Raw genomic sequence first — 24,527 nt, 5'->3', positions numbered from 1 at the left:
CTTTCCACCTAAAACTGTGAACAAGATAAGAATATCTGCTTTTACCACTCCTGTTCAACACTGTGCTGCAGATTCTAGTCAGTGCAGTAAGAAAAGAAATAAAATCGCCTATGTTGACAGAAGATGTAATTGTCTTTTGTGACAAGTAATCCAAAAGAATTTACAAGAGAAGTTACTAAAACTGAGTTTAGCAAGATCATAGGATAGAAGATCAGTATACAAAACTCAACCAACCTTCTTCACACTTAGATACTTATACCATAGTTGCACCATGCTGTCAACAATCACTTTGTATAATTCCTACAAACATATGCCGGGTGACTTTAAATCTTACTCAACAAAGGCTTTTACTGCAAAAAAAAAAAAAAATCAAAATTTAAAAACAGTACTGTTTATAATAACATTAAAAACCTGGAAAAATTAGGTATAAATATGTAGAGATTTGTATGCTGCTGCTGCTAAGTCGCTTCAGTTGTGTCCGACTCTGTGTGACCCCATAGACGGCAGCCCACCAGGCTCCCCCATCCCTGGGATTCTCCAGACAAGAACACTGGAGCGGGTTGCCATTTCCTTCTCCAATGCATGAAAGTGAAAAGTGAAAGTGAAGTCGCTCAGTCGTGTCCGACTCCTAGTGACCCCATGGACTGCAGCCTACCAGGCTCCTCCGTCCATGGGATTTTCCAGGCAAGAGTACTGGAGTGGGTTGCTGTTGCCTTCTCTGATTTGTATGCTAAAAACTACCAAACACTGATGAAAGAAATCAATGAAGGTCTAAGTCAGCAGGGTGAGACTCAGTATTGTTGAGACATCAGTTCTTCCTAAATTGATTTACAGATTCAAAGCAATCCCAATCAAACTGCACCTGGAGTTTTGGTAGAAATTGACAAATGGGTTCTAAAATTTATATGAAAATCAAAGGAACTAGAGTAGCCAAAACAATTTTTAAAAAGTTGGAAGAGCCATGCTACCCGATTTCAAGGTAAAGCAGAGTGGGGATGGTTAGGAAATTTCACAGAGAGATTGACAGAAGTCAACCTGAATGTCTAACAAAGTGATAAAAGATAGTCACTTTGGAAGGAGGGAGGAGCCCTCCACGCTGCTACCATGGCAGACAGGCCCCTGGCTGGCCAGGGCAGGGATGCCACCAGCCCCAGCCAGTCTACCTGCCGCCTCCCTATGTCCATTCTGCTGACAGTGTCTGTCCCAACATTCCAAATGGGTCCTGAAATTCACCCTGATTGGCCAATTTAGGTCACATGATAAAGCAATGACTGGCCAGGAAATAGATTCACGCTGGTTAGTTTAAACCTGAGCCACATGTCCAGCCCTTGAGTCGCAGATGGTGTTAGCTTCTTCTAAAGTTCAAGGACTTTAACGGAGGCAGGGTGACTGCCCAAATTCAGTAGGTAAGAATTTTGAAAGGAAAAGGATGTTGGCGAGGCAGGCACAGTGCCTCCCAGACTCCATCACTAAATTCCTCTAATATATTTAAGTTGAAGTCATGCTGAGTGACTCTCCATGTCTCAGCATTGTCATTCTTCCTCAGAAAGGGAAAAAAAAAAATCTAAATCATATTTAGAAAATGAGAACTAAGAACAAAAACTGAGAGCCTGTGTGAAGCTATCAATTTCCATTTTTTTCCCCATGCAGTTAACTACTACCACAGTCATACAATGAGACCTTAATTTCTGTCAGTAAACATGACTGCAAAGTAGCTCATGGCAAAATGAATGTAGACGTTAGTATCTAAAAATATTACATATTTTGAGGGGCTTCCCTGGTGGTCCAGTGGTTAAGACTCTGCGCTTCCACTGCAGGGGGCAAGGGTTCATTCCCTGGTCTGGGAAGTAAGATCCCACATGCTCACGTGCAGCCAAAAAAGTCGAATAAAGTAAAATAATTTTAAAAAATATATTACATATTTTGAAATCATCTTCACCATTTATGCGTTCTGCAAGGATCGCAGTGTTGGTTTCCCTGTAACACTCTCCTGTAACACTCTCTCCTTCTCTTTGATCAGGATGTGCTCACGGAGCTCCTGGAACAGTGTGCAGACGGGCTCTGGAAGGCTGAGCGCTACGAGCTGATCGCCGACATCTATAAGCTCATCATCCCCATCTACGAGAAGCGGAGGGACTTTGAGGTATCCGAGTGGTCTGTTTGTTAACTTTTTCAGAGGACGGGGGAGTGACACACATCCCCAGACATTCTTACACGCAGAGAACACAAGCAGGCCGCTTGAGCACGTGGTCTCTGCCCCTGCACGTGACCCTGGAGGCCACCACCCTCGGAGCCACGAGATATCACACCTCTACCCAGACCTCCAATCTCGAAGGACAGGGGTTGGGGATTCTGGCACTCCACTTGCATAAAGTTGCCAGGATCCTGACTTTTAAAATCCCCAGGTGCCTCTTCTCTTAGAACTCTCCCTTACTCCACTGATGGGGGAAAAGAGTGACCCTTTCTGCCTTTCTGGGCTGGGGATGCCGTCCGGTTTCTCTTTAGCACATGCTAAGGAATGGAGTAGGAAAAGCAAAAACTACAAGCAGCATCAGAGGACTGAACTGACTCACTGCACTGGGAATCCGATGGGTTCTCAGTATGCCAGATGGCCCTTCGAGTTGGAAACCTAACACTTGGAAATGATCACTACCAGTTGTCCAGTCAAAACGCATTCTTGATTTTTTTTTTTTAACTCAAGTCCAAGGAGTTTTCACCTGCATGATCTCATTTCATTGTTAGTTTCACATGAGTTCTGCTAGCTGCAAACGGGAAGAAACGAGCTGTGTTCTTCCTTGCAGAGGCTGGCCCATCTGTACGACACGCTGCACCGAGCCTACAGCAAGGTGACCGAGGTCATGCACTCCGGCCGCCGGCTCCTGGGCACCTACTTCCGAGTGGCCTTCTTCGGGCAGGTGAGCCTCCTCCCAGTCCTCTAGCGCATCCCCAGTCCTTTTTTGTTCTTGTTTAGACCCTATAAAGTGGTATTTTGTAAATTTCCCATTTTCTAGAAATTCTAATTTGATGAATTTGTCATGTTTACTATGGTTCTTATCTTCCTCAGTAGTAAACTTTCTGCCTTTTTTTTTTTTTTCTTTCTTCCTGTCTTTTCTTTATTACTTTCTTAAGGCAGCGGTAAGTTCTCCTCCCATAAGACATTCTTAGCGGCATCTTTGGTACCTCAGTGTGGTTTGCAAGTTTCCTTTTCAAGTCTGTATGTGTATCTGTCCAGTCATTACACACTCAAAAAAAAAACCAGATTAACATTTTATTCCATTTACAGAAATAAATCACCTGTTCCCTTACACATCTATACTGCATGTTTTAAACCAAAATTAAGACTTTCTGGTTTCCTTTGTCCCTGTGCGTCTCTTTATCTTTTATAATATCTTTGCAAGTAGATTTACCATTGTAATATTTCAGAAACCCTTTATAAAGAGGTTCATTTATATTTAACTGAAAGTTTAACCTCCAAGTCTCTAACATGATTAAATAGTATAAATTATAATACATGTATTTAGGGTGTGTGGTTTTCAATGAGCTTTATATAACCTTCGATTTATCCTGTTATTTATTGTCTTTTATAACTTTATAGCAATACCAGTTTACAGACAGTGAAACAGATGTGGAGGTAATTACAGTAAATGCTTAAAAAGCAAGTAACACAGTGAATCACTGCATCTAAACTTCTGAGTTTGATGTGGGTGTTTTTTGTCTCATGTTAGCCTGCGTTTTTTTTCTTTTATATACCGTGTTTTTTGCACCATTTTCTCTCTTTTATTTTAGAGGAGAAATGTTTTTTTAAAAATTTATTTCAAATATTAACTCAAATTCGGGCTTTTTAGTTTTCAACCTTTTTCACTTCCCAAGCAATTTTCTAAGCCTTGTCGTATTCAGACCCAACTGGTGCTAAAACAGGTGATGACTGGCGATTATAAAAATATTTTCTGATATTATGCGACGTCCTTTCCTATTTTTCTCATCAGTGAGGCAAAATGGAATTTACGCCAACTTTACATAACTTTTGCCAAACCTACTCTCCAGGCCAGAATGCTTCTGTTTATACTGTAAAATCCCGTGTAGATGGGAGAGGTCAGGAGAAGGGGTGTGTGTGCGTGTCTGAGGTCAGCCCATCGGCTGCTGAGACATGTCTTAGTGAGTTCTTCTGTTCCTTGGGAATGTGAAACAGGCTTGAGTGCCATCATTCGACTTCACCGAGAGAACACAGTCTTGAATCCCCAATTTCTCATTCACTCAACACTTAATGACCACATTCTTGGATGAGTTTGCAGTTTCGTGTTTTTCCTTTATCTTCGCACCCAGACCTCACATTATTATTATTTTCCTTCCTATTTGGAAAGCCTGATTTTGTTTTTAGAATCACTCCCTTTTTTGTTGTTGTTAACCCTTGTAACAAAAGACTCCTTCCCTGTGGTCAGCCTTGGGCTTGTATCTGGGGGCAGCTCTAATTGTGCATTATGTCACAGGGGTTCTTTGAAGATGAAGATGGAAAGGAGTATATTTACAAGGAGCCCAAACTCACACCTCTGTCAGAAATTTCTCAGAGACTTCTCAAACTTTACTCAGATAAATTTGGTGCTGAAAACGTAAAGATGATACAAGATTCTGGCAAGGTATGGACCATGCTTGTAAATGTATCACAGCAATGTAATATTGTTTTTTCATGTATGATTGATCATATATATTCATAAATGTGTGCCAAAAAAAGAAGATGCAGGGAAAAGTTAAGAATGGTTGACTTTGAGTGACAAGTATATTTTTTTTTCCCCTAATACTTTTCTGTGCTTCCCTGATATCCTTCATGAAGTAGTCCTTTATTTCATAACTTTAAACAGATATTCTTTTACAAAATAATTAATATCTGAAAGGACATACCATGTTTAGTCCAGCTATTTAGAAACTCCATCGGAGTAGGGTCCTACGTTCTGTCTGTCGCTGCTCGTTTTCCTTGCACTTAGCACAATATCTGGTTGATTGACTGATGGACGGACAGAGGGATGAGCAGACAGACAGACCAAGGAAGGAATTAACTAGCCAGCACATCTGTAGGAATGAGATTTATTTTCTCCTTAGAGAGGCTGTCCTCTGCTGAGTTGCCCTCACACGAGGACCATTTCTGAACCTCCGCACTTTCCTTGTGTATTTACGTGTTGCACCGACTTCAGGACATCTCCCAAGAGATGAGATCCTCTTGCCTCCTGAAACTCAGGTCTAGTGGAGCCCCTGTTCTTTGCATTTACAAACGCCCCTCCTGTTCAGTTTCCAACAGCAATAAGCTCGACCTCTTTCTCAGTTCATCCTTTTGGAGGAGCCTCAGTTCATGATTTTGTCCTGAGCCCTGCGTAGGCATCCCCAGTGTCTGGAATTCATGTCCTTGGGGCCCTTCCCTTTCTCCAGAGAAGAATCTTGCAGTCTCCTGCCCAGGTGGTAGGAAGGGGACAAGGGAGGAGGTAATTCTGGATGCTGGAGGCAGGAGATGAGCAAGGGTGAAGGTCCCATGTTCAGCCTGCAGCCTTCCACCTGCCCTTCCACCTGCGTCCTACTCTGTACCTTGCCCCCGCTTTCTGCTGAGACTGGCGAACCCACTTAGACTCTTTCCAGACCAGTTTGTCCAAGGAACGATCTGTTCTTTTCTTGGGGGTGGGGACTTGGGAAGGGAGCCTGGGGTTCTGCCACTACCCGGCACAGACTCTGGGCCACTCACCAACCCGTACCTCCCCTGGTCACCCTAATCCTAGTCTTCTCCAGATGCCCGTATGTTCAGGCTGCTGTAACAGATACCACAGATCAGTTAGCATACAAGCAACAGAAATTTATTCCTCACAATTCAGGAGAGAGACTGGGAAGTCCAAGGTCAAGGCACCAGCAGACTCAGTCTTCCGAGTGAGATTCTTTTAACTGGTGCATAGACTTATCGCTGTGTCCTCATGTGGAAGAAGGGCTGAGGGAGCTCTGTGAGAGCCTTGTATAAGGGTACTAATCCCATTCATGAAGGCCCCACCCTCCTGACCTAATCATCTCCTACCTCCCAATACCATTACATTAGAGGTTAAGATTTCTACATGAGAATTTTGGGGGAACACAGATGTCCAGTCCATCACAGCAGGCTTCTGAGGGGTGCTCTGGCTTCCTCCTTGTTGCCCCTTTCATGGGAATGTGGATTAGAACTTTAACCCCCATGCACCTGCCTTCCAGATATTCATTAAACTCACCCACTGCTGTTCTTCCGTCCTCTCTTTTTGTCCTTGCCAGTTAATTCTATACTTTGTGACACAGCTGTACAAAGGAAGAGGAAGGAACATGCATTGTTGGTCCATTTTTAGCCAGAAACCTCAACACAACCTTATTAAGACCTACTTCCTTTCTAGACCAAATCACTCAAGTCCAACTTGCCTTTTTCTCTAAAGCCAAAACCTTTGTCTGGATCAGGCTGTGTCTTTGACCTAACAACTTCTCTCAAGATGCTCATGCATTCATCTATTACTTGTATTAAATTAATTCATACCCATGTGTTTATGTCTAATCTATCTACAGGTTAATTATGACTTGAGGGCTTGGCTTTAAACACTATTACTAAAATAAACATTTTTCTCTCTAAGCCAAATATGTAAAAATATAGCTTAGGAAAGAATCAGAGGAATCCAGATAGGGAGTCACTCCACATGAAAACTAGCATGATGTCTTTAAAAAAGTCAATGTCATGAAGAAGAATAGTCTGGATTAAACAAGACTAAGGACCTATGACTAAATGTAAAATGCAATGTTTGATTAGATTCTGGTTTAAATACAAATAGCCAAAAATACCATTCTGGGACATTTGAGAATTTTTCATCTAAACTTCGTATACTGGGTACTATTAGGAGATTAGTGTTAATTTTGTAACATTAACAAAATGATGATGTATTGTGGTTATGGAGGAGACTGTCCTCATGTTTAGGAGATGCTGGCTCAAGTGTCATGATGTGAACTACTTACTTTGAAATGCTTCAGCCAAAAAAAAAATCTACCTGTATGTATGTGTAAAGAGGCATATATAAACAAATAGCAAAGTATTAGCAATTGTTCTAAGTGGTGGGTATGTGGCATTTGTTGTACTGTTTTTTTCAAACGTTCTGAGTCTCCAAAACTTTTACTCATACAAAGTGGGAAAACACAGCTTCAGCGTGCATTGGAGGGGTCCTTCACACACCAGAAGCTGTATTCCATTCCCTTTATTCATTTAAAGGTCAACCCCAAGGATCTGGATTCCAAGTATGCGTACATCCAGGTGACTCACGTGATCCCGTTCTTTGATGAGAAAGAACTGCAAGAAAGGAAAACGGAGTTCGAAAGATCCCACAACATTCGCCGCTTCATGTTTGAGATGCCCTTCACCCAGAGCGGGAAGCGGCAAGGGGGCGTTGAGGAGCAGTGCAAACGGCGCACCATCCTGACAGGTACGGCTTCCCCCTCCCCTGACCCCTTCCGGTAAGAGCCACACCCAGCTCTTAGCACAGAGGGCGAGAGAAAGAGCCTCCAGAAGGGATCCAGAAGCTTCTAGAACCGGAAGGGCCTTGGGAACTTAGTTAATTTTCCTTACATACCTGCTTCAGTTTAACACGTATCTCATGCTCGGTTCTGAAAACTCAAAGGACATTTTTCTGTTTTACCTGTTGGGTATCTTCCATCAGACCAGAATTCAGGTCCAATGTCACGTCACTTACCCTTTTTAGAATCTGGTGAAACCAGTGGGCCCATTTTCTTCCCAGAACGCTCTGGCATGCTGTTTCGGGCAGTTGGCAGACTCTCCAGCTACGTGTCCCACTCCCGGGTCAGGAACCGCTGTGCACAGTGCCAAGGCTACCTACATCATGGGAGCAGCCCCCTGAAGCATCTGTGCCTCGCAGGTCCCGGCCTGAGCCTGCTCAGACTCTAGGGGGCGGGAACAAGTGGGATAGAGGCCCCCCTCCTCCCTGAGTGGCTGGCCAGCCTCAGCTCTTGCTTTTAGAATAAGACAGCACAGTCTCAGCTGCTAGTACCAGGAAGCCCACCGCATTCACAGGCTGCCCACTCAGCGGTGGCAAGAGTTTCAGTGGCTCCTCTGGCACCGCTTAGTAGCCACTGATCACCCACCCCCCAGAACTATGCTGTGTGACACACATAGAGCCGTCTTGGGAGTAACCTAAGAGTCACCATCGCTCTTAGGTTAGGGTCAGCAAATGACAGGCAACCTTTAACCTTGAACAGGCAATAAAAGGCTTTCTTAAAAAAAAAAAAAAAATCAGGAGGCTATTGAGAATGCCACGTGTTGTCTGTATCTGCTATTGAGGCACATTTTTCAGAGTGGCCATAGTTAAGTCGAACCAGGAAGGCACCCAGTCCTTGTCCAGCGGTTGATGTTGTCAAGTGTTCCGCCTGGTCAGGAGCAGGGAGCACTATAATCATCAATGAAAAGAGTTCTGTGAGGATGGCGCAGTTTCGGGTGAGGTTCCACCCTCGCCAGGGGATGATATACTTTAAATGGGTGAATTGCGTGGTGTGTGATTTAGCGGTTACGAAAGAGTGTGGTTCATGATGAAATAGCTCAGGACAGCATATTGCATAGGATTTTTTATTCTTCCTATGAGGGAACTGAGATAAAAATTAAAATTCAGCAAAGAACCCCCGAAACCCTACATTCTTTTTCTTATTCTCGAAGGTATTTTATTTTTTAATTAAAGGATAATTGCTTTACAGAATTGTGTTGGTTTCTGCCAAACATCAACATGAATCAGCCATAGGTATACATATCGCTCCCTCTTGAACCTCCCTCCCACCTCCTTCCTATCCCACCTTCTAGGTCGTTACAGAGCCCCAGTTTGAGCTCGCTGAGTCGTACAGCAAATTCCCATTGACTTATCTATTTTACAAATAGTAAGATAAGTTTCCATGTTACTCTCTCCATACATCCCACCCTCTCCTTCCTCCCCCACCCTACATTCTTTAAAAAGGAGCTTCTGCTCCTGTTTTTAGAAAAATAAGACGACCTGTAAAACACAAACAATATTGTCCTCAAAAACATCAGCCCCTCCCCATAGATTGAAAGTGAAAGTGTCAGGCACTCAGTCATATCCGGCTCTTGTGGCCCCATGGACTGTAGCCCGCCAGGCTCCTCTGTCCATGGAATTCTCCAGGCAAGAATACTGGGGCGGGTGGCTGTTCCCTTCTCCAGGGGATCTTCGTGACCCAGGGATTGAACCCAGATCTTCTGCATTGCAGGCAGATTCTTTACCATCTGAGTAATGAATTGTTTTTCTGATGGACACAGTGGCAAATCCTTATTAAACAAAATAACTGCATTTTTTAGATGGAGTCATTTTACAAGAATTACCAGCTTATCATGTTTATCTCTCCAGCAGTGATAACCTCAGATCAGGGCTTATCAAAGGTTGTTCCCTGTCTGCGGTGTCAGCAACACCTGGGAACTTGTGGCACGCTGGGGGCGGGGCCCAGCTGGTGTGGTTAACTTAGCCTTCCAGGTGTTTCTGACACTGCTCAGGTTGGAGAACTGCTGATTTAAATAAACCGAGCTCACTGATGAGTCAGGGTCAGGATTTGTATCATGATTATCCCACTCAGGGAGCATGCTGATTCATAAACAGTTACCATGGGGTGTTTTCACTAGCCAGTTTCCCCTTTTGTCACAGAAATATTTTAGATTAGATAACAGACCAGAGCAAAGCTCTGTACCCGCCTGAGCAGAGGGGACAAAGAGTACCGCTGCTACAGAGAAAGGAAATAATCGACTCAGGAAATAATCACCCTGAGGAGGTGTGGGCAGCACAGACCCCATCACATCCTCACTGTGTGACCTTGGGAAGGTCACTTAACCTCTCTGCACCTTAGTTTTTCATCTGTAAAAACAAAGTTATACTGTCCATCCTGTGTGAAAGGATTTGGTAAATTATGCCCAGGTGGGGAAGGAATGCACTTCATTTTGCTACAATCTCATCTACCATTGAGCTCCTTGCCTTTTGAGGTTGATGATGAGCAAAAGGAGATTATAATGCAACAAAAGAGCAAGAAAGGGTGCAGTTTCTGCCCTGAAAGATCTCAGAATTTCACAAGGCTTAACTACTGGTAGCACAAAGATTTAGAGAAGGGGTTATAAAGATGCTACTGAGAACCTATAAACTATACCAACCTTCAGTTAAAGACACACAGGCCAGGATATTCTGCATTTTCCCTTGTGTTATTAATCCCTTAGGTTCTTCTTCCTTTGCATTGCTCTAGAGCTGTCCTTTGGCCTTCAAATTGTGTAGAAGTCCCTGCCCTCCAAACCCAGACAGGTTCACTTTCCTGGATAGTTCCCTCAGTCAGCTACAATGGTGGGGTCATTTGAAAGACCTAATGATCACCCTCCCATCCCCCTCGGTGTCAATTCTGAGCCTGCCTCCCTACCTGACCCCGTCTGTTCCTTCTTTCATGGAGCTCATCCCATGGAGTTTCTTCCTGGTCATTATTCCCCAGTCTCCCAAATCACGTCCAGACTCCTTTTCAGGTTGGAAATAATTCCCCCAGCCCTCACCCCCGATCAGCCTCACCAGACCGTACACTCACACCCCTCAGCCGTCTCTTCCTCATCATCCTGACCAAAGGGCTGCAGACCACTGATGCGGGCTGTTGATTGATGATGTGATGGCTCACTCAGTCCACCACCTAATTTTCCACTTTCCAGGCCTGTTTGCTCTTTCATGTAGCCATTTGGGAGGTAATACATTCTAACATTCAGCAAAACTTACGGAGCACGGGAGGGCAATGTCCAACCCGGCATATCAACAAAACAGAACTCTCTGTGCAGTTGAATTCTAGCAGGAGGAGACAGACGATAAACAGTAAACATAACAAGTCAATGTGTCTGTGTTGGAAGGTAATACGTGTTCTGGACAAAAGCAAAGGGGGATTGGAAATGGGGGGGTCAGGGAAGGGGAAGGCTGCAGGTTACATGGTGGGTTAAATGGAAGCCCTCTGGGCTTCATGGAGAGTCCAGACTTGAAGGAGATGAGGGAATGGTCTGTGCAAGTGTCTGAAGGAAGATGGAGCTATGGGGGCAGAGGCCAGCGGTGGGGGTCCCTGTGCCCACCACGCTCAGGGGGTGACCAGTAGGCCAGCGTGGCTGGAGCCAAGTGACCCCAGTGAGAGGAGACATGAGGCCAGTAAGGAAGGCTGGGCCAGGGGGTGGTCCTGGATCATGTGCCTTGGTGGGCTCATGCACAGACCCTGAGTTTTCTCTATCATTTCACCTCTCCTGTGCCTCTTTTAGCCCCCTGTGACCATCATAAGAAGCAGTGACTCAGACCTTTTGCTGAGTGGAATCAGTGTAACATGGACATCTCACAAATACCTTTGGAGTTGTTTTTTTTTTCTCTCTGAAATAATGGTGCTACCACCCCATATCACCCAGAAGCACTGTGATAACACTAGTCAGTGTGTTTTGACATGGCGTGAGCCTCACGAGACGTGTGTCCTGACAAATGAGCACACAGTTTTCTCCTCACTGTAAAGCACGTCTGTCACGTCCGGGCACACCTGTGGTTGCAGGGCTGTTCCCATCTCCCTGGCTGATAAACAGCAGCATCTAGTTCTTGTCACAGGAGCCTTCAGTCCAAAGAGGACTTACCAATCCCAGTGTCGCCACTTAAAAACTGTGTGTCCGCAGGGAACACAGAAGAAATGGCAGACACGGACCCTCGGCCTTAGATTGATAAAGCATCTAAGGACAGGCCTGTAAAGGGTGTGACAAACAGGGCTGGATCAGGTTGAATGTCTTTCCCGCTCTGGACTTTTGGGTGGTCCTGAGGGAACTTTGGGAGCCAGCCTTTCTCATTTTGTGATCAGTCCTTTTTGAGTAATCCCTCCCCAACCACTTACTAAATAGTAAAGAATCTAAACATAACACTCCTATCTTATTTCCACTTGTTAAAAAGTAATACAAGCTTTAAGCATATAGCTACCTGCCTATTCATAAATACATATATGAAATAAGAATATTATATTTACATGTACAATATATAAGCAGTAGGGGAGAAATGTGAAACAGTATTGAATTAGAAACAACTATTTTTCTATTCTTTTTTTTTAATTGGAGGCTAATTACTTTACAATATTGTGGTGGTTTCTGCCATACATTGACATGAATCAGCCATGGTTATACATGTGTCCCCCATCCTGAACCCCCCTCCCACCTCCCTCCCCACCCCATCCCTCAGGGTCGTCCCAGCCCTGAGCACCCTGCCTCATGCATCGAACCTGGATTAGCAGTCTATTTCACATATGGTAATATACATGTTTCAGTGCTATTTTTTCTATTCTTTTTTAAACCAACTCTTTGGTGTTATGTTCAGGTGTCTTAAAAGAAATGAAAACAATATTGAGTGGCATCTTTTTGGTTAAAAAAATATGTGAGAAAAACTAAATATTTTTTAATGTTGTTCAATCACTCAAGTTTTAAAACATCTTTATTATTGCAACTCAAAGTTTGTGAATTTCCGGTTCATAAAATACTTTGCTTGGAAATACATTCTCACATGTTATTTTCATTGATTTCTCTGAGTTGTGCAAACTTAAGCATGTGATTCCAAGTTGTTCCATGGCTCAAGGATATTCCTATGGAACTCTTTTCTGGACTTAACTCTGTTATATGATATCTCAAGAATGTTTAGTTAGTCTTTTTTATATTTGCAAAGCTGTCTCATGCCTGCTAGCTCATTCAGCTCTCACAACTTCCAAGAAAGGTTTAGCACATTTATGGGCAAGAAAGTTGAGCAAGAGTGATCAAATGACTTCTTCAAAGGCAAACCTCTCTATTAAAGTTAACAAGAACCCGACCCTCTTGACTTTATGTGGTGCCTGTGGTTAAATGCACACCACAATAAAGGAAGGCTGGATTCTGGTTCCACGAAGTGCCAGCATGTGTCCTAGACACGCCTCAGGTTCCTTACCTACTGGGGCGTCGTGATGAGCTGTCCGTCGGGACGAATGTAGCGTTGCAAGCCATGGCCTAACTCTGTGCCGTGTTCCTCCGCAGCGATACACTGCTTCCCGTACGTGAAGAAGCGGATCCCGGTCATGTACCAGCACCACACGGACCTGAACCCCATCGAGGTGGCCATCGACGAGATGAGCAAGAAGGTGGCCGAGCTCCGGCAGCTGTGCTCCTCGGCCGAAGTGGACATGATCAAACTGCAGCTCAAGCTCCAGGGCAGCGTGAGCGTCCAGGTGAGCCGGACGCCGCGCCAGGCAATCCGCAGGGCAGCTCCTGTGGACCCGGGGAATTTCAGGTCGTTCACACCAGGTCCAGAGGCGATCCCCACCCCCTCCCTTCCGTATTTGTGCGGTTTCTCCCGATCCCAGACGGGCGGCAGCCCTTTGGCTACAAGAGCGTCATTGTCACCAAGCTGTCTGCGAGGGCTGGAGATGGGTACAGCCTGGCTTCTCAGAAATTTGGTTAATTCTGATTGCCTAATGGAAGCATCAAGACTTAAACAGGATGAAGTATGGAGAGCTATAGGTTTTCATATGAAACTATTGTTTTCTGGTTTCTATGAAAATTGTAACTGAAAAGGTACCTTAAGTTTCACTCTTCTAATGGTATCGTTTGATTAGTGAAATTCTTCATTTCAACATAGCCCAACTAATCAATAGTTCCTTTATTAGTAGCAGATTTTGTATCCTCTATAGAGATCTGTTTCAGAGATGTTCTTCTTTTCTTTGTTTATCTGAATTGATTTTTATGTGGTAAGAAATAGGGGTCAAGACCTTTTATTTTCCTTTAGCTGTTCAGGTGAAGTCATACTGGATCTAGGTGCTGACCTTTTTTTGTCCTTTTTATTGGAGTGTAGTTGATTTATAATGTGGTGTTGGTTTCTGCTGGAGAAGGCGATGGCACCCCACTCCAGTACTCTTGCCTGGAAAGTCCCATGGACGGAGGGGCCTGGTGGGCTACAGTCCATGGGGTCGTGAAGAGTAGGACGACTGAGTGACTTCACTTTCACTTTTCACTCTCATGCATTGGAGAAGGAAATGGCAACCCACTCCAGTGTTCTTGCCTGGAGACTCCCAGGGACGGGGGAGCCTGGTGGGCTGCCATCTCTGGGGTCGCACAGAGTCGGACACGACTGAAGTGACTCAGCAGCAGCAGTTGGTTTCTGCTGAACCGCAAAGTGAATCAGTTATATATATACATATATCCACTCTTTTTTAGATTCTTTTCCCATTAGGCCATTATAGAGTACTACGAGTAGAGTTTCCTGTGCTATAGAGTAGGTCCTTATTAATTATCTATTTTATACATAGTAGTGTGTATAGGTCAATCCCAATCTTCCAGTTTTTCCCACCCCCCCCCACCCCACCCCCAGGTGCTGTTTACACAGGTATGTTCAGTTTGTAAAAATTCGTCAAGCTAAACACTTATATGCACCTTTATGTTGGTATGGTACACTTCAATCATAGGGATGTTTTTCAGATATTGTGCTTACATGGTTTCCTAAGAAATTAATAAGTGTTGAGTTACTCCCTCCAGTGACCAGCATGCTTCTTGCTTTATTGATGTTTTTAAGTATGTATAAATAATTCTAGCCACCTGCATTATGTGTACATTCCTATATCCGCTTCTTTTCTCTTTCAAGAAGAATGTGTTTATGAAGGTTACATGTAGATTGTAATACACTGGTTTCATTTTCTGAAATCGGTTTTTGTCAACTTTTTTATCAGATCAATGCTAAGCTGTTACCTCACATTTTTCTAAATGTCATTCACCTCAAAAGTATTTACAGATGTTTTCAACCTCTTCTCTTACGGCCCAAAAGACTAATGTACCAAAATAAGGTATCAGGTGAAGATGGTAAATACTCCAACCACGTGAGTGATTGCATAACGGGCCAGAGGCCACGATTTTCTGCAGCTTAAAACAAAAACTGCTCAGTAACGTGGCCTGGGCCTGGAAACAGCCAGCCTCTGAAGAGGCCAGTGAGGAGGGAAAGGCGTGCCAGGGAAGGGTGGGGCTGGGCAGGATGCACTTTCCAAAGGGCACGTGCCCTGCCTTTTGATAGTGACCTTAGCGTTGGATAGATGCCTGATCACCTTTAAGAGCAAAGCATTCTGTGATGAAACGAGGTGAAGGTTACGCGTGTGCACCCTCCAGAGTAACAACAAAGCTGGAGTCCGGGGAGAGAAGCCTGATCCTTTTATCTGTGTGTCTTTAATTCTTCCACTGAGAGCCTCTCTGGGGTGGCTGTTGCATAGGACAGAGCCATCGGGTGGCTTCATGACTCAGTGCTCCACTCCAGGGTCTTGGCATGTTGACCTTATGAAGTGTCATGAGCTTCCTTCTCCACCTTCTTAAAACTGAAGATACACATCACTCTGGATATTCCTTCATTCGGGTCACTTTTAGGTTATTGACAAAGCTCCCCACATATATCCAGGGATCATACCCAGTCATCCCTGAGGGTTAGCTAGTTGTCCCTATGTCAGAGGGCCCCCCTCTAACCTCTGTGCCCCCCGTCTCCCCACCCCTGGTGTGAACTCTGTCAGTTCAGTTCCCCTGCCATTACTGCAAGTCCTACATGCCGTGGGCCAAGACCACCGCCCATGCCCTTCACCCACAGCCACAGCCACGCCCTCCCTGCTCACTTACCTCCAAGTCCTCCAGGACACACACCCCACCCCCACCCCAGAAAAGTCATGCAATGATCACGTGGCCCTTTCCCAAGTCCCAAGTGCCTGGAACTTTCCCCTTCCCATCCAGTGTGTCTAACCCTCTTTCTCTCCACATTCCCACATTTCCTGACTTACTCAGCCTCAGAGAACTCTGCTTGGTGAATTAGAGGAGACATGCAGGGCTCTGAGTCCCTCATCTTGTTGCCAAATTCCCCCGAATCTTCGGCCTCCCAGCCCCTGAGATGGTTAGTTCATTTAAGGATAGCAGATCGGCTTTGCAATTCCACAAGGGGAAGAGTTGGTTCTTTAAAACTGGCATATGTACTTTGTTTTTCAGTTTTCATTGAACTCACCAGATTGACCTCTTAGTTCAGTGTCATTTAGCACAAATACCAGCTGGAAGACTGGCTCTGATCTCAGGTGTCTTACTTGTTGGCTGTTCGACCTGAAACAGGTCCTTACATTTTCCAAGCATTAGTTCTTCCTACATAAGATGAACCATCATCACAAGTGCCCTGAGGATGGCTGAAATGACAGACATCAAATAGCTTATAGCAATATGAGCCTGATTCATGGTTTCTTCTTTGGGGTCCTAAGTTCATGGAGGGCAGAGGTCATAACTAACTCACTCAAGCAACATTTTTAGCAAATGCCAGCTGAAACTAACGATGATGGGCATTTTCTTCAAAACCTAATTTTAAATTTTTGTTCTTTATCCAGGTCAACGCCGGTCCACTAGCATATGCCCGAGCTTTCTTAGATGACACAAACACAAAAAGATACCCTGACAATAAAGTGAAGTTGCTTAAAGAAGTTTTCAGGTAACGCACACTGGAAATGTCTTTCTCTTGAAGTAGCGATCGTTTCTGTGCTCGTTCAGGAAAGAGATCCTGCCAGTGGGGCTCACCCTTTGTTCTGTTCATGCCTTGATTTCCCTCTCCCGCACCGTTTCAGGCAATTTGTGGAAGCTTGCGGTCAAGCCTTAGTGGTGAACGAAAGGCTCATCAAAGAGGACCAGATAGAGTATCAGGAAGAAATGAAGGCCAACTACAGGGAAATGACAAAAGAGCTTTCTGAAATCATGCACGAGCAGGTAGGTGCCACACTCGAGCGCTTCTCATGTGTAGACCCACCGCATCACGTGGGGGTCTCAGGTGCAACCTGCAATGGTCTGAATGCCCCAACATCCTCCCAGAATGTTGCTCTCTGAAGGATAGTGTAGCATGCTGCACTGCTGCTACTGTCTAACCACAGGGGCTTGGGGAACAGCTAACAACAAGCTAACAACAAGCTAACAACAAGCGTCATTGCCTAACCCCCCTCTCTATCACTCAATCCGTCAATAGCTCAGAAACAACTCACATTAAAAAAAAACAAAAAAAAAACAAAAAAAAACAGTACTATTCCTGGAACTCTTTATTCACCCAATCCTTTGGAAGAAGAGGGTTTGCCAGCCTGCTTTAAGAAATTCTCCGTTGCAGTAAATGTCTTTCACCATTAAAAAAAATAGGGTTGTGCAGAGTGTGACTCCTTACAGCTGACCTGGGTGCCCCAGTGCGTCAGTCCTCAAGGCTGCTGCTTTGTTCCTTGTCATTCTGGGCAGCTTTCCTGATTACACTGCGACCACCATCTTCCTGTATGAATTCCTTGCAGTGGGATTACATATGTGGGCTCAGCGGTCATCGATGGGGACAGCTGCCCAGGGACTAAATGGATGTCAAAGGCCGCTTCCTGTTGCTTTCTGAGGGGTCTGTTCTCCATCAACCACAGAGTTGATGGAGACTTCTTCTGTGTCAGTCTTTCTGATCAGTGTTGGCCCCGTAAGCGGCCCACGTGACTGCTTCTGTCTGTTGCCTACATTACTGGCTTTCATTCTTTAAAAAAAATGGAAGCCAGTGCCATTGTGTCAGTTAACCTGTGATGATTTAGTTAGGAGGCTTCTGTTGCAGAAAACTAACTTAAATGTCTAAGCTTTAACTTGCTTTTTTTCCTCCTCCATGCTCACACGTTCAGATGGGATGGTAATGTCATTTTCTACTTTTATTTCTCTGGATCTTAATAACTGGCTCACAGAAAGTTGCGACTGAGTTTGGACAACTGTAGACACCAACATAATGACAGTACATGTGCAAAAAGAAGGCAGCCCTCTTCTGGGCATTTAGAAAAGTACAAAAAAAAAAAATAGAAATGACTAAAGAAATAAATATGTGAATAATTGAGCAGAAAGAGAGGGTTTTGTGGGAAAAGTGTCTGGAGAAAGCTCAGGGTCTTTTGTGTGGGGCCTCCAGGTAGGATGCAGAGCTTCATCAGTGGCTGTCAGCACTTGGCTCTAGACAAGATGAAAGGAGGGGGAAAGAAATTCAGAGCTGAGAATATTAAACTCCCAGACTGTGTGGACATAATGCCGTGCTGGCTCTTAACTGCACCTTGAATTTTCCATTATCCCAACAACTGTGAAGATTAAACTTTGAACCCTTAAGCAAAAAGGGTCTTGGCCTGGAGTCTTGGATTTTCCAGGGGAGCCTCTGAGTGTGTATGTTCCTCTCAGTGTCCACCCAGCACTAGGTCAAGTCTTGTGCTTAGAATTCTTCCCTGTGTTATTGAGTGTGAAAGAGACTTGTTGAGAGTCAGCGAGGCGGCCACTCTCTCTCTCCCAGCATGGAAATCTGTAAGATCTTGAGAAAAGGAGCTGGTGGAGAACACCGATGCTCCAGATTCATTCTTTAAAAAAAAGACTTTTCCAAGGGCTGGGACCAGGTCGTGTCCCCACCAGGTACATGCAGGATAGACTTCAAGGTGCTTTATGACCTGGTGAGCGTAGAAGGCTCTCTACTCACTAACCTGTAGAGGAAACGAAACACGCTGTCCTTGACTTGCTCTTTAATACCCTGATCCGATAAACCCTGATACACAGTGGGAGGTGCGCTGACCCGCTCCCTCAGCCCTGCACTGAGGCTGAGCTCCCTGGGGGCGTCACGGTCACGCAGTGGCCGCCGGGTGATGAGTTGTGAGAAGTGTCGCTGGGCGCGTTGCGCGTGGGTAACGCTGTGTCTCTGTGCCTCGAGATCTGCCCCCTGGAGGAGAAGACGAGCGTTCTGCCAAACTCCCTGCACATCTTCAACGCCATCAGCGGGACGCCCACCAGCACGCTGGTGCACGGCATGACCAGCTCGTCCTCTGTGGTGTGACCCCCGCCGCCTGGTCTGCGGGTGGGGACTTGCTCTGTCATTTGCAAACTCAGGACGATGACTCCAAAGCTAATCCCTGGGCACGTGCCCGACGCGGGGAGACCGAGCACAAGGAGGAGCCAAGGGCATGGAAGAGTTACGGGAAATAAAGAACCGGGTAATTTCGTAGCACGTTTCCTGGAGGAGTCCTCCTCAAGAGAGCACTCGTTATTTTTTTTTTAAACCTCTCTGGCAATATTCAACGTTTTCATTGTGTCTTAACAGAGGTGTGTGGTGGACACTCTTTGGCTGGAGTTAAATGTTATTCTTCCTTACAGAAGTAGTATTAAAAATAAACGGCCTGGAGAAAACACATGTTTTGGAATGCACATAGCACTGAAGTCGAGGCTGGAGGGTAACCCTTGGCCTCTAGGCTAAGCTGGAAAATCTTGAAAATATTTTTTTTTTCCTGTGGCACATTCAGATTGAAAACAAGAACTATTTTTGTGACTAGTTTTTGATGACCTGAGGAAACTGACCGTTGTAGTTTTTGTACCAGTGAACCAGGAAAGCTAGTGCTTTTGTACTCATTTCCTTGCATTTAAGAAATAGGAAAGCTTAAGAAACTATGGGAGCTTAAAACTAGTCAAGCAGTTTAGAACCAAAGGCCTGTATTAATAAACACAGCTATGCTAAACGTTTAAAGGAGTACAGTATACTGTTATGTACATAGAGTTTGTTAATACAGTCTTGGCATTGTGTACATACACGTATGACATTTCTACGTTTTTAATACATCAGCTTCTGCATAAAGTTTAATTGTGACAGATTTGTGCTGTTCTTAGTATATGCAACACACTTGACTCTGCTGTTTTATTCTTGTACATAAAAGCAGTGCAGTATGGAGGTGTATACAGTCTTTGCTATGTTAGGTTTATAAACCATTTTAAAAATTTCATCCTTTTGCCAAAGTGGTGGAGTATGTCATTGATAAACCATAAATCTTGTGGTGAATAGTGGTGTAATGTAAAGCCTTCACCATGTTATATTTTCTTTTCAGACATTAATTGAGTAATTTTATATTTGGGAAAAATAAAGGTTTTTAATTTTATTTAACTAGAATCTCTGCCCTGCTGTAATTAAACATTCTGTACCACATCTGTATTAAAAACAACATTGCTGATTTTCCTGTAGCAAGTATTGGGTATTTATTGTTGGACAGCCTTAAGAGAGGGCAGGATATTGAAATATTTGGGGGTGAAATAACGTGGTATATGAAATTTGCTTAAAAATGCTTGAAGGGGAAAAAAGAGGGTAGGGATTTGAAACAAGCTTGACAAATGTTGGCTGGTAATCGTGGAAGCTGAGGTTGGGTGCCTGGGGACCGTTGTACTCTGCCTTTGTCTAAGTTTCCACGGTATAGATTTCAAGAGGCGGACTGGGGGTCCGGATCTCCCAGAGGACTTGGATAAGCCCTTTGTCACCCTGCAGTCTGGCTCTGAATTCTACTGGTTGTTCCCAAGGATGCGTAGACACGTTAATCCCTCTGTCTGTTCCCCTTCCACTCCTTCATCACCTCCCTGGTTGACTCCTCTGGGACAGGTGGTCATTTATCCCAGCAGGGTATCCTGGCCAGGTGAGCTCACCTTCTTGGGCCCCTACAGCGTCACCAACGCTGGACCCGAGTCAAGTGACAGCTCGGACCACAGGTGCTGGTCTTGCCTGTGACACGCCCAGAGCCCTAACCATGATCCACTCAGCCCCAGAGAGTTCCAGCAACAGAAGGACAAGGAGTCTTTCCACAAGAAATAAAATAGCCGCTTTTCCTACTTGGGGGCTTTTGGAAGCTGTCTTTTTTCATAACCGGTGGAGGAAAGAAAGCGTAACACTGTGTACCTCTTGAGCACACAGAAGCCAAGGATCTTCTGGTGCCTTTGGAACGTTCTCTGTCAGTGGGCAGGGCTGTATTTTACAGATGGAGACAAGGTTATGAAGAAGAGATGTGAGGCATTATGACAGCCCACCAGTCTGCAGCCCATTCACTAGCGGATCCGGACTTAGGGCTTGAGAACATTCTCTACGTTTGCCCAGAGTCACTGACATCCCTGCCCGATGTAATAAACCTTAACTCTAACACCATCAGGGAAGAGGTCTACAAGTTTGTCTCCTGTTGCTGGGCTGGATTTCCTCATCATAAATGCCTCATTTAGAAGCCATAAAGTTCAAGTCATCATGCAGTAAGATAAATATATGTCTAGAAAGAGCTATCTTGCTATCTCATGGTTAAACTTGGAAAATAGTTTGTACAGATTTCATGTCAGATAAGATTCAGCTTGGAAGGTGACCAACCCTTGTTAATTACAACAGCAGAGAAAGGAGCTATCTCTAAGTTGAAGACATCTACTGTGGAGGCTGTACCAAAACACATTCACATATGTTAAAAACCTTATTTAGTTTATGTATAAAATTTTAATTTTGGTATAATGTAACCCATTAAGGAGAAGGCAATGGCACCCCACTCCAGTACTCTTGCCTGGCAAATCCTATGGATAGAAGAGCTTGGAAGGCTGCAGTCCATGGGGTCGCTGAGGGTGGGACACGACTGAGTGACTTCACTTTCACTTTTCACTTCCATGCATTGGAGAAGGAAATGGCAACCCACTCCAGTGTTCTTGCCTGGAGAATCCCAGGGATGGGGGAGCCTGGTGGCTGCTGTCTATGGGGTCACACAGAGTTGGACATGACTGAAGTGACTTAGCAGCAGAAACCCATTAAAGTATCCATTTATTGGGGAAAATTGTGGGGTTTTTTTATATTAAGAAATCTTTATTGCTATTTTTCAGTAAATTCTTAAATGCTTTCCATAGATCTTATTTATTCTTTTTAGAGGGTGGGGAGGTGCTGTGCTGGGTCCTCATTCTTTGCGTCGGTTTTCTTCAGTTGCAGCAAGCAGGGGCTACTCTTCACTGTGGTGTTCAGGCTTCTCGTTTTGGTGGTTTCTCTCGTTGAGGGGCACAGGCTTCAGGCACACAGACGTCAGTAGTTGCAACACGCAAGCTCAATAGTTGTGGTGCGTGGGCTTACTTGTCCTCAGGCATGTGGAATCTTCATGGACCAGGGATCAAACCTGTGTTCCCTGCATTGGCAGGTGGATTCTTACCCACTGTGCCACCAGGGAGGTCCTGTTCTTTTTTTTTTTTTAGGTAAAATATACATAACATGAAATTTTCCCTTTTAACCATTTTTTAAGTATACATTTCAGTGGCATTAAGTACATTCTCATTGTTCAGCCATCACCACCCTTTATCCACAGAGCTTTTCCATCTTCCCAAACAGAAACTCTGTACTCATTAAACAAGAACTCCCTGTTCCCCCTCAGGGAAAACTGTTTGAAGTAACTTTGGAATTAAAACACTGTTTAGTACCCTATCAGGGATATTTTGTCACCTGGGAACTAACTAACACTAGGTAGCACACATAAATAAAGCCAGGCCCTTGCATGGAGAAAGCTGTAGAGAGAAGGGATGCAAAATTACAAGGTGACTTGTGTAATAATTATCAGGGTTTACATAACCATATGACAGAGTCACTCGGTGTAGAAACTCCATTCAAAAAAACATTTGATTTCCAGCAACACGATTGTTTGCATAAATTATTGTACATCCACACAGTGGAGTACTGTGTAGCTATAAAAAGAAGTAATATCTTTGTTCACTGCTATAGAGTGATCTTCAAGATACCCTAAGTGAAGAACATAAGATAGAGAAAAGCAAATAGTGCGCTATCCATTATTTAAGAAAGGAGCGATAAGTAAGCAGAGATGATTGTTTTTCTTTAGATGAAAGGGAAAGTAAAAAAAAAAAGTTGTTGCCTCTATGGGAGAAGGAGAATGATATATAGGGGACAGAATTAGAAGATTAACCTGTCCAAATATAATTTGCTTTATAGATTTGGCTTTAGAATCATTAGAATATATCATCATTAAAATAAAATTTTAATTCCTAAGAATTGAAAATAAAATGAAATAAAGGGACATAACCATATATGTATCAAGTTGGCAACACAGATACTTAAGACCTATTTCAAAAGACTTTAAAATACAGGAAATTTCACCATCCATCCCCAGTGAGATATGCCCTCAGGAGAAAAAGTAGTAGCAACAAATCAATAAATGATTGGTTAATAAAAAATTTCAGTAATTGTTTTGTTCCGTGGAAGCAGTGTTTTGTTTTTGACTGTATGTCATCTGTTTGTTTGTTGTTTATTTTTGACTGTACTGTCATTCTGAGACAGTTGTGTGTTTATTGCTGGAGAGAGTGAGTGAGTGTGTGGATATCATTGGGAACCACGTTTTTGGCATGGGAGAAAGAAAAGGTTGCCTCTGTAAGCCAAAACAGGTTAAATTAAAACCCTTCAGTTCTGAATTTCATATGGAAGTATGAATTTTTGCTCATCAGATATTTATCTTAAATATACACTTATTTCCTAGCTTGAAAAGACCTAAAAACAATGACCAAGCTGATAAATAATGAGCAACCCTACGTGCCCAAACTGTGGTCTCTAAATAGCTTTCTTACCAAAAGGATCCAGGCTTGCTAGAGAATGGCTGACTCCAGTTGTAGGGCAGAAAATGTCCAAGGCGAGTCTGAGCATCTTGTCCTACCTGACTCCAGAGGACTGGCTGAGACACCACAGACCCCGTCAGAAGTATTTTTAAAAGCACCTTTTAGGTAGACATGGGGTGAACATAAACAAGAAAATAATAGCAGTGGATTAAAATTGTAAAATTTAGTCTATTCATACCTGATAATACTAGAAAAATAAAGAAAACTGGGAACAATCAAAGGAGTTAGTATAACTAAGAGAGACCAAGAGGTGACACGTGCCTCCGAAGTATACATCACGCTCTGTGACGGAGTCCTGCCAAGAATTCTAACCTTGTGTCAGAAGCCAACACAGTTTGGTAAAGCAACTATCCTTCAGTTCGGTTCAGTCGCTCAGTCTGACTCTGTGACCCCATGGGCTGCAGCATGCCAGGCTTTCCTGTCCATCACCAACTCCTGGAGCTTGTTCAAACTCATGTCCATCAAGTCGGTGATGCCATCCAACCATCTCATTAAATGAAAAATAAATCTTTTAATTAAAATTAAATCCTTCAGTTAAAAATAAACTTAAAAAATAAGATGCCATTTTCAATGGGAAAAAAAAAAAACAAAAAACCCTAGCCTGAATCTGATCAAGTCTGTAATAGAGAGCACAGAGGAACATGCCAAACGGCAGCACAGGGAATAGAACCAGCAAATCCAACCTATGGGAAAGCTCCACACATCAAATAGCCTGGTGTCCTGAGTAACTGACAAGAGTGAAAGAGATGGCGAAGGCACTTACATGTTGAAAGAGATTCAGGGTTCTTTTGATACGGTGTATCCACCATATAAAGTAAATAAACTTTTCCCTACCCCTTACACTAAATACAACTAAAATCCCTGGAGATTATACATTTAAAAACAAGCATCAGAAGACTCTGAAAGAAAAAATGAAAAAGAGACCAGCTGGAAACCTTGGAATCCAAAGAATGATACATACAAATAGATACAAATGAGACTTACTTTGGTAAGTCTCCCAAAGTTTTCTTTTTGCTTCATATTTCTCATACTTGGA

The 24,527-nt window shown here is 43.8% G+C and overlaps 1 protein-coding gene across 22 annotated transcripts in view; it reads left to right on the top strand.

Moving 5' to 3' along the window:
* Window positions 1–20,059, top strand: part of DOCK9 (dedicator of cytokinesis 9) — a 285,572-nt gene extending 265,513 nt beyond the window's left edge. For 16 of the 22 annotated variants that reach the window (XM_055542924.1, XM_055542919.1, XM_055542915.1 and 13 more), the window contains 9 exons: window positions 2,021–2,143; window positions 2,802–2,915; window positions 3,596–3,631; window positions 4,488–4,634; window positions 7,247–7,457; window positions 13,067–13,257; window positions 16,420–16,520; window positions 16,654–16,792; window positions 18,765–20,059. In XM_055542924.1, the coding sequence (XP_055398899.1) occupies window positions 2,021–2,143; window positions 2,802–2,915; window positions 3,596–3,631; window positions 4,488–4,634; window positions 7,247–7,457; window positions 13,067–13,257; window positions 16,420–16,520; window positions 16,654–16,792; window positions 18,765–18,887 (1,185 nt within the window). In that variant the 3' untranslated portion in view covers window positions 18,888–20,059. The remainder of the gene's footprint in view (window positions 1–2,020; window positions 2,144–2,801; window positions 2,916–3,595; window positions 3,632–4,487; window positions 4,635–7,246; window positions 7,458–13,066; window positions 13,258–16,419; window positions 16,521–16,653; window positions 16,793–18,764) is intronic. The other 6 variants (XM_055542920.1, XM_055542909.1, XM_055542908.1 and 3 more) reach the window with 1 other exon arrangement.
* The last annotated feature ends 4,468 nt before the right edge of the window (window positions 20,060–24,527 follow it).

The sequence above is a fragment of the Bubalus kerabau genome, chromosome 12 (genome assembly GCF_029407905.1).
Source record: "Bubalus kerabau isolate K-KA32 ecotype Philippines breed swamp buffalo chromosome 12, PCC_UOA_SB_1v2, whole genome shotgun sequence".
Taxonomy (NCBI): Eukaryota; Metazoa; Chordata; class Mammalia; order Artiodactyla; family Bovidae; genus Bubalus; species Bubalus kerabau.
Note: the sequence above shows the minus strand (reverse complement) of the source record. Positions and strands in the feature narration are given on the sequence as shown.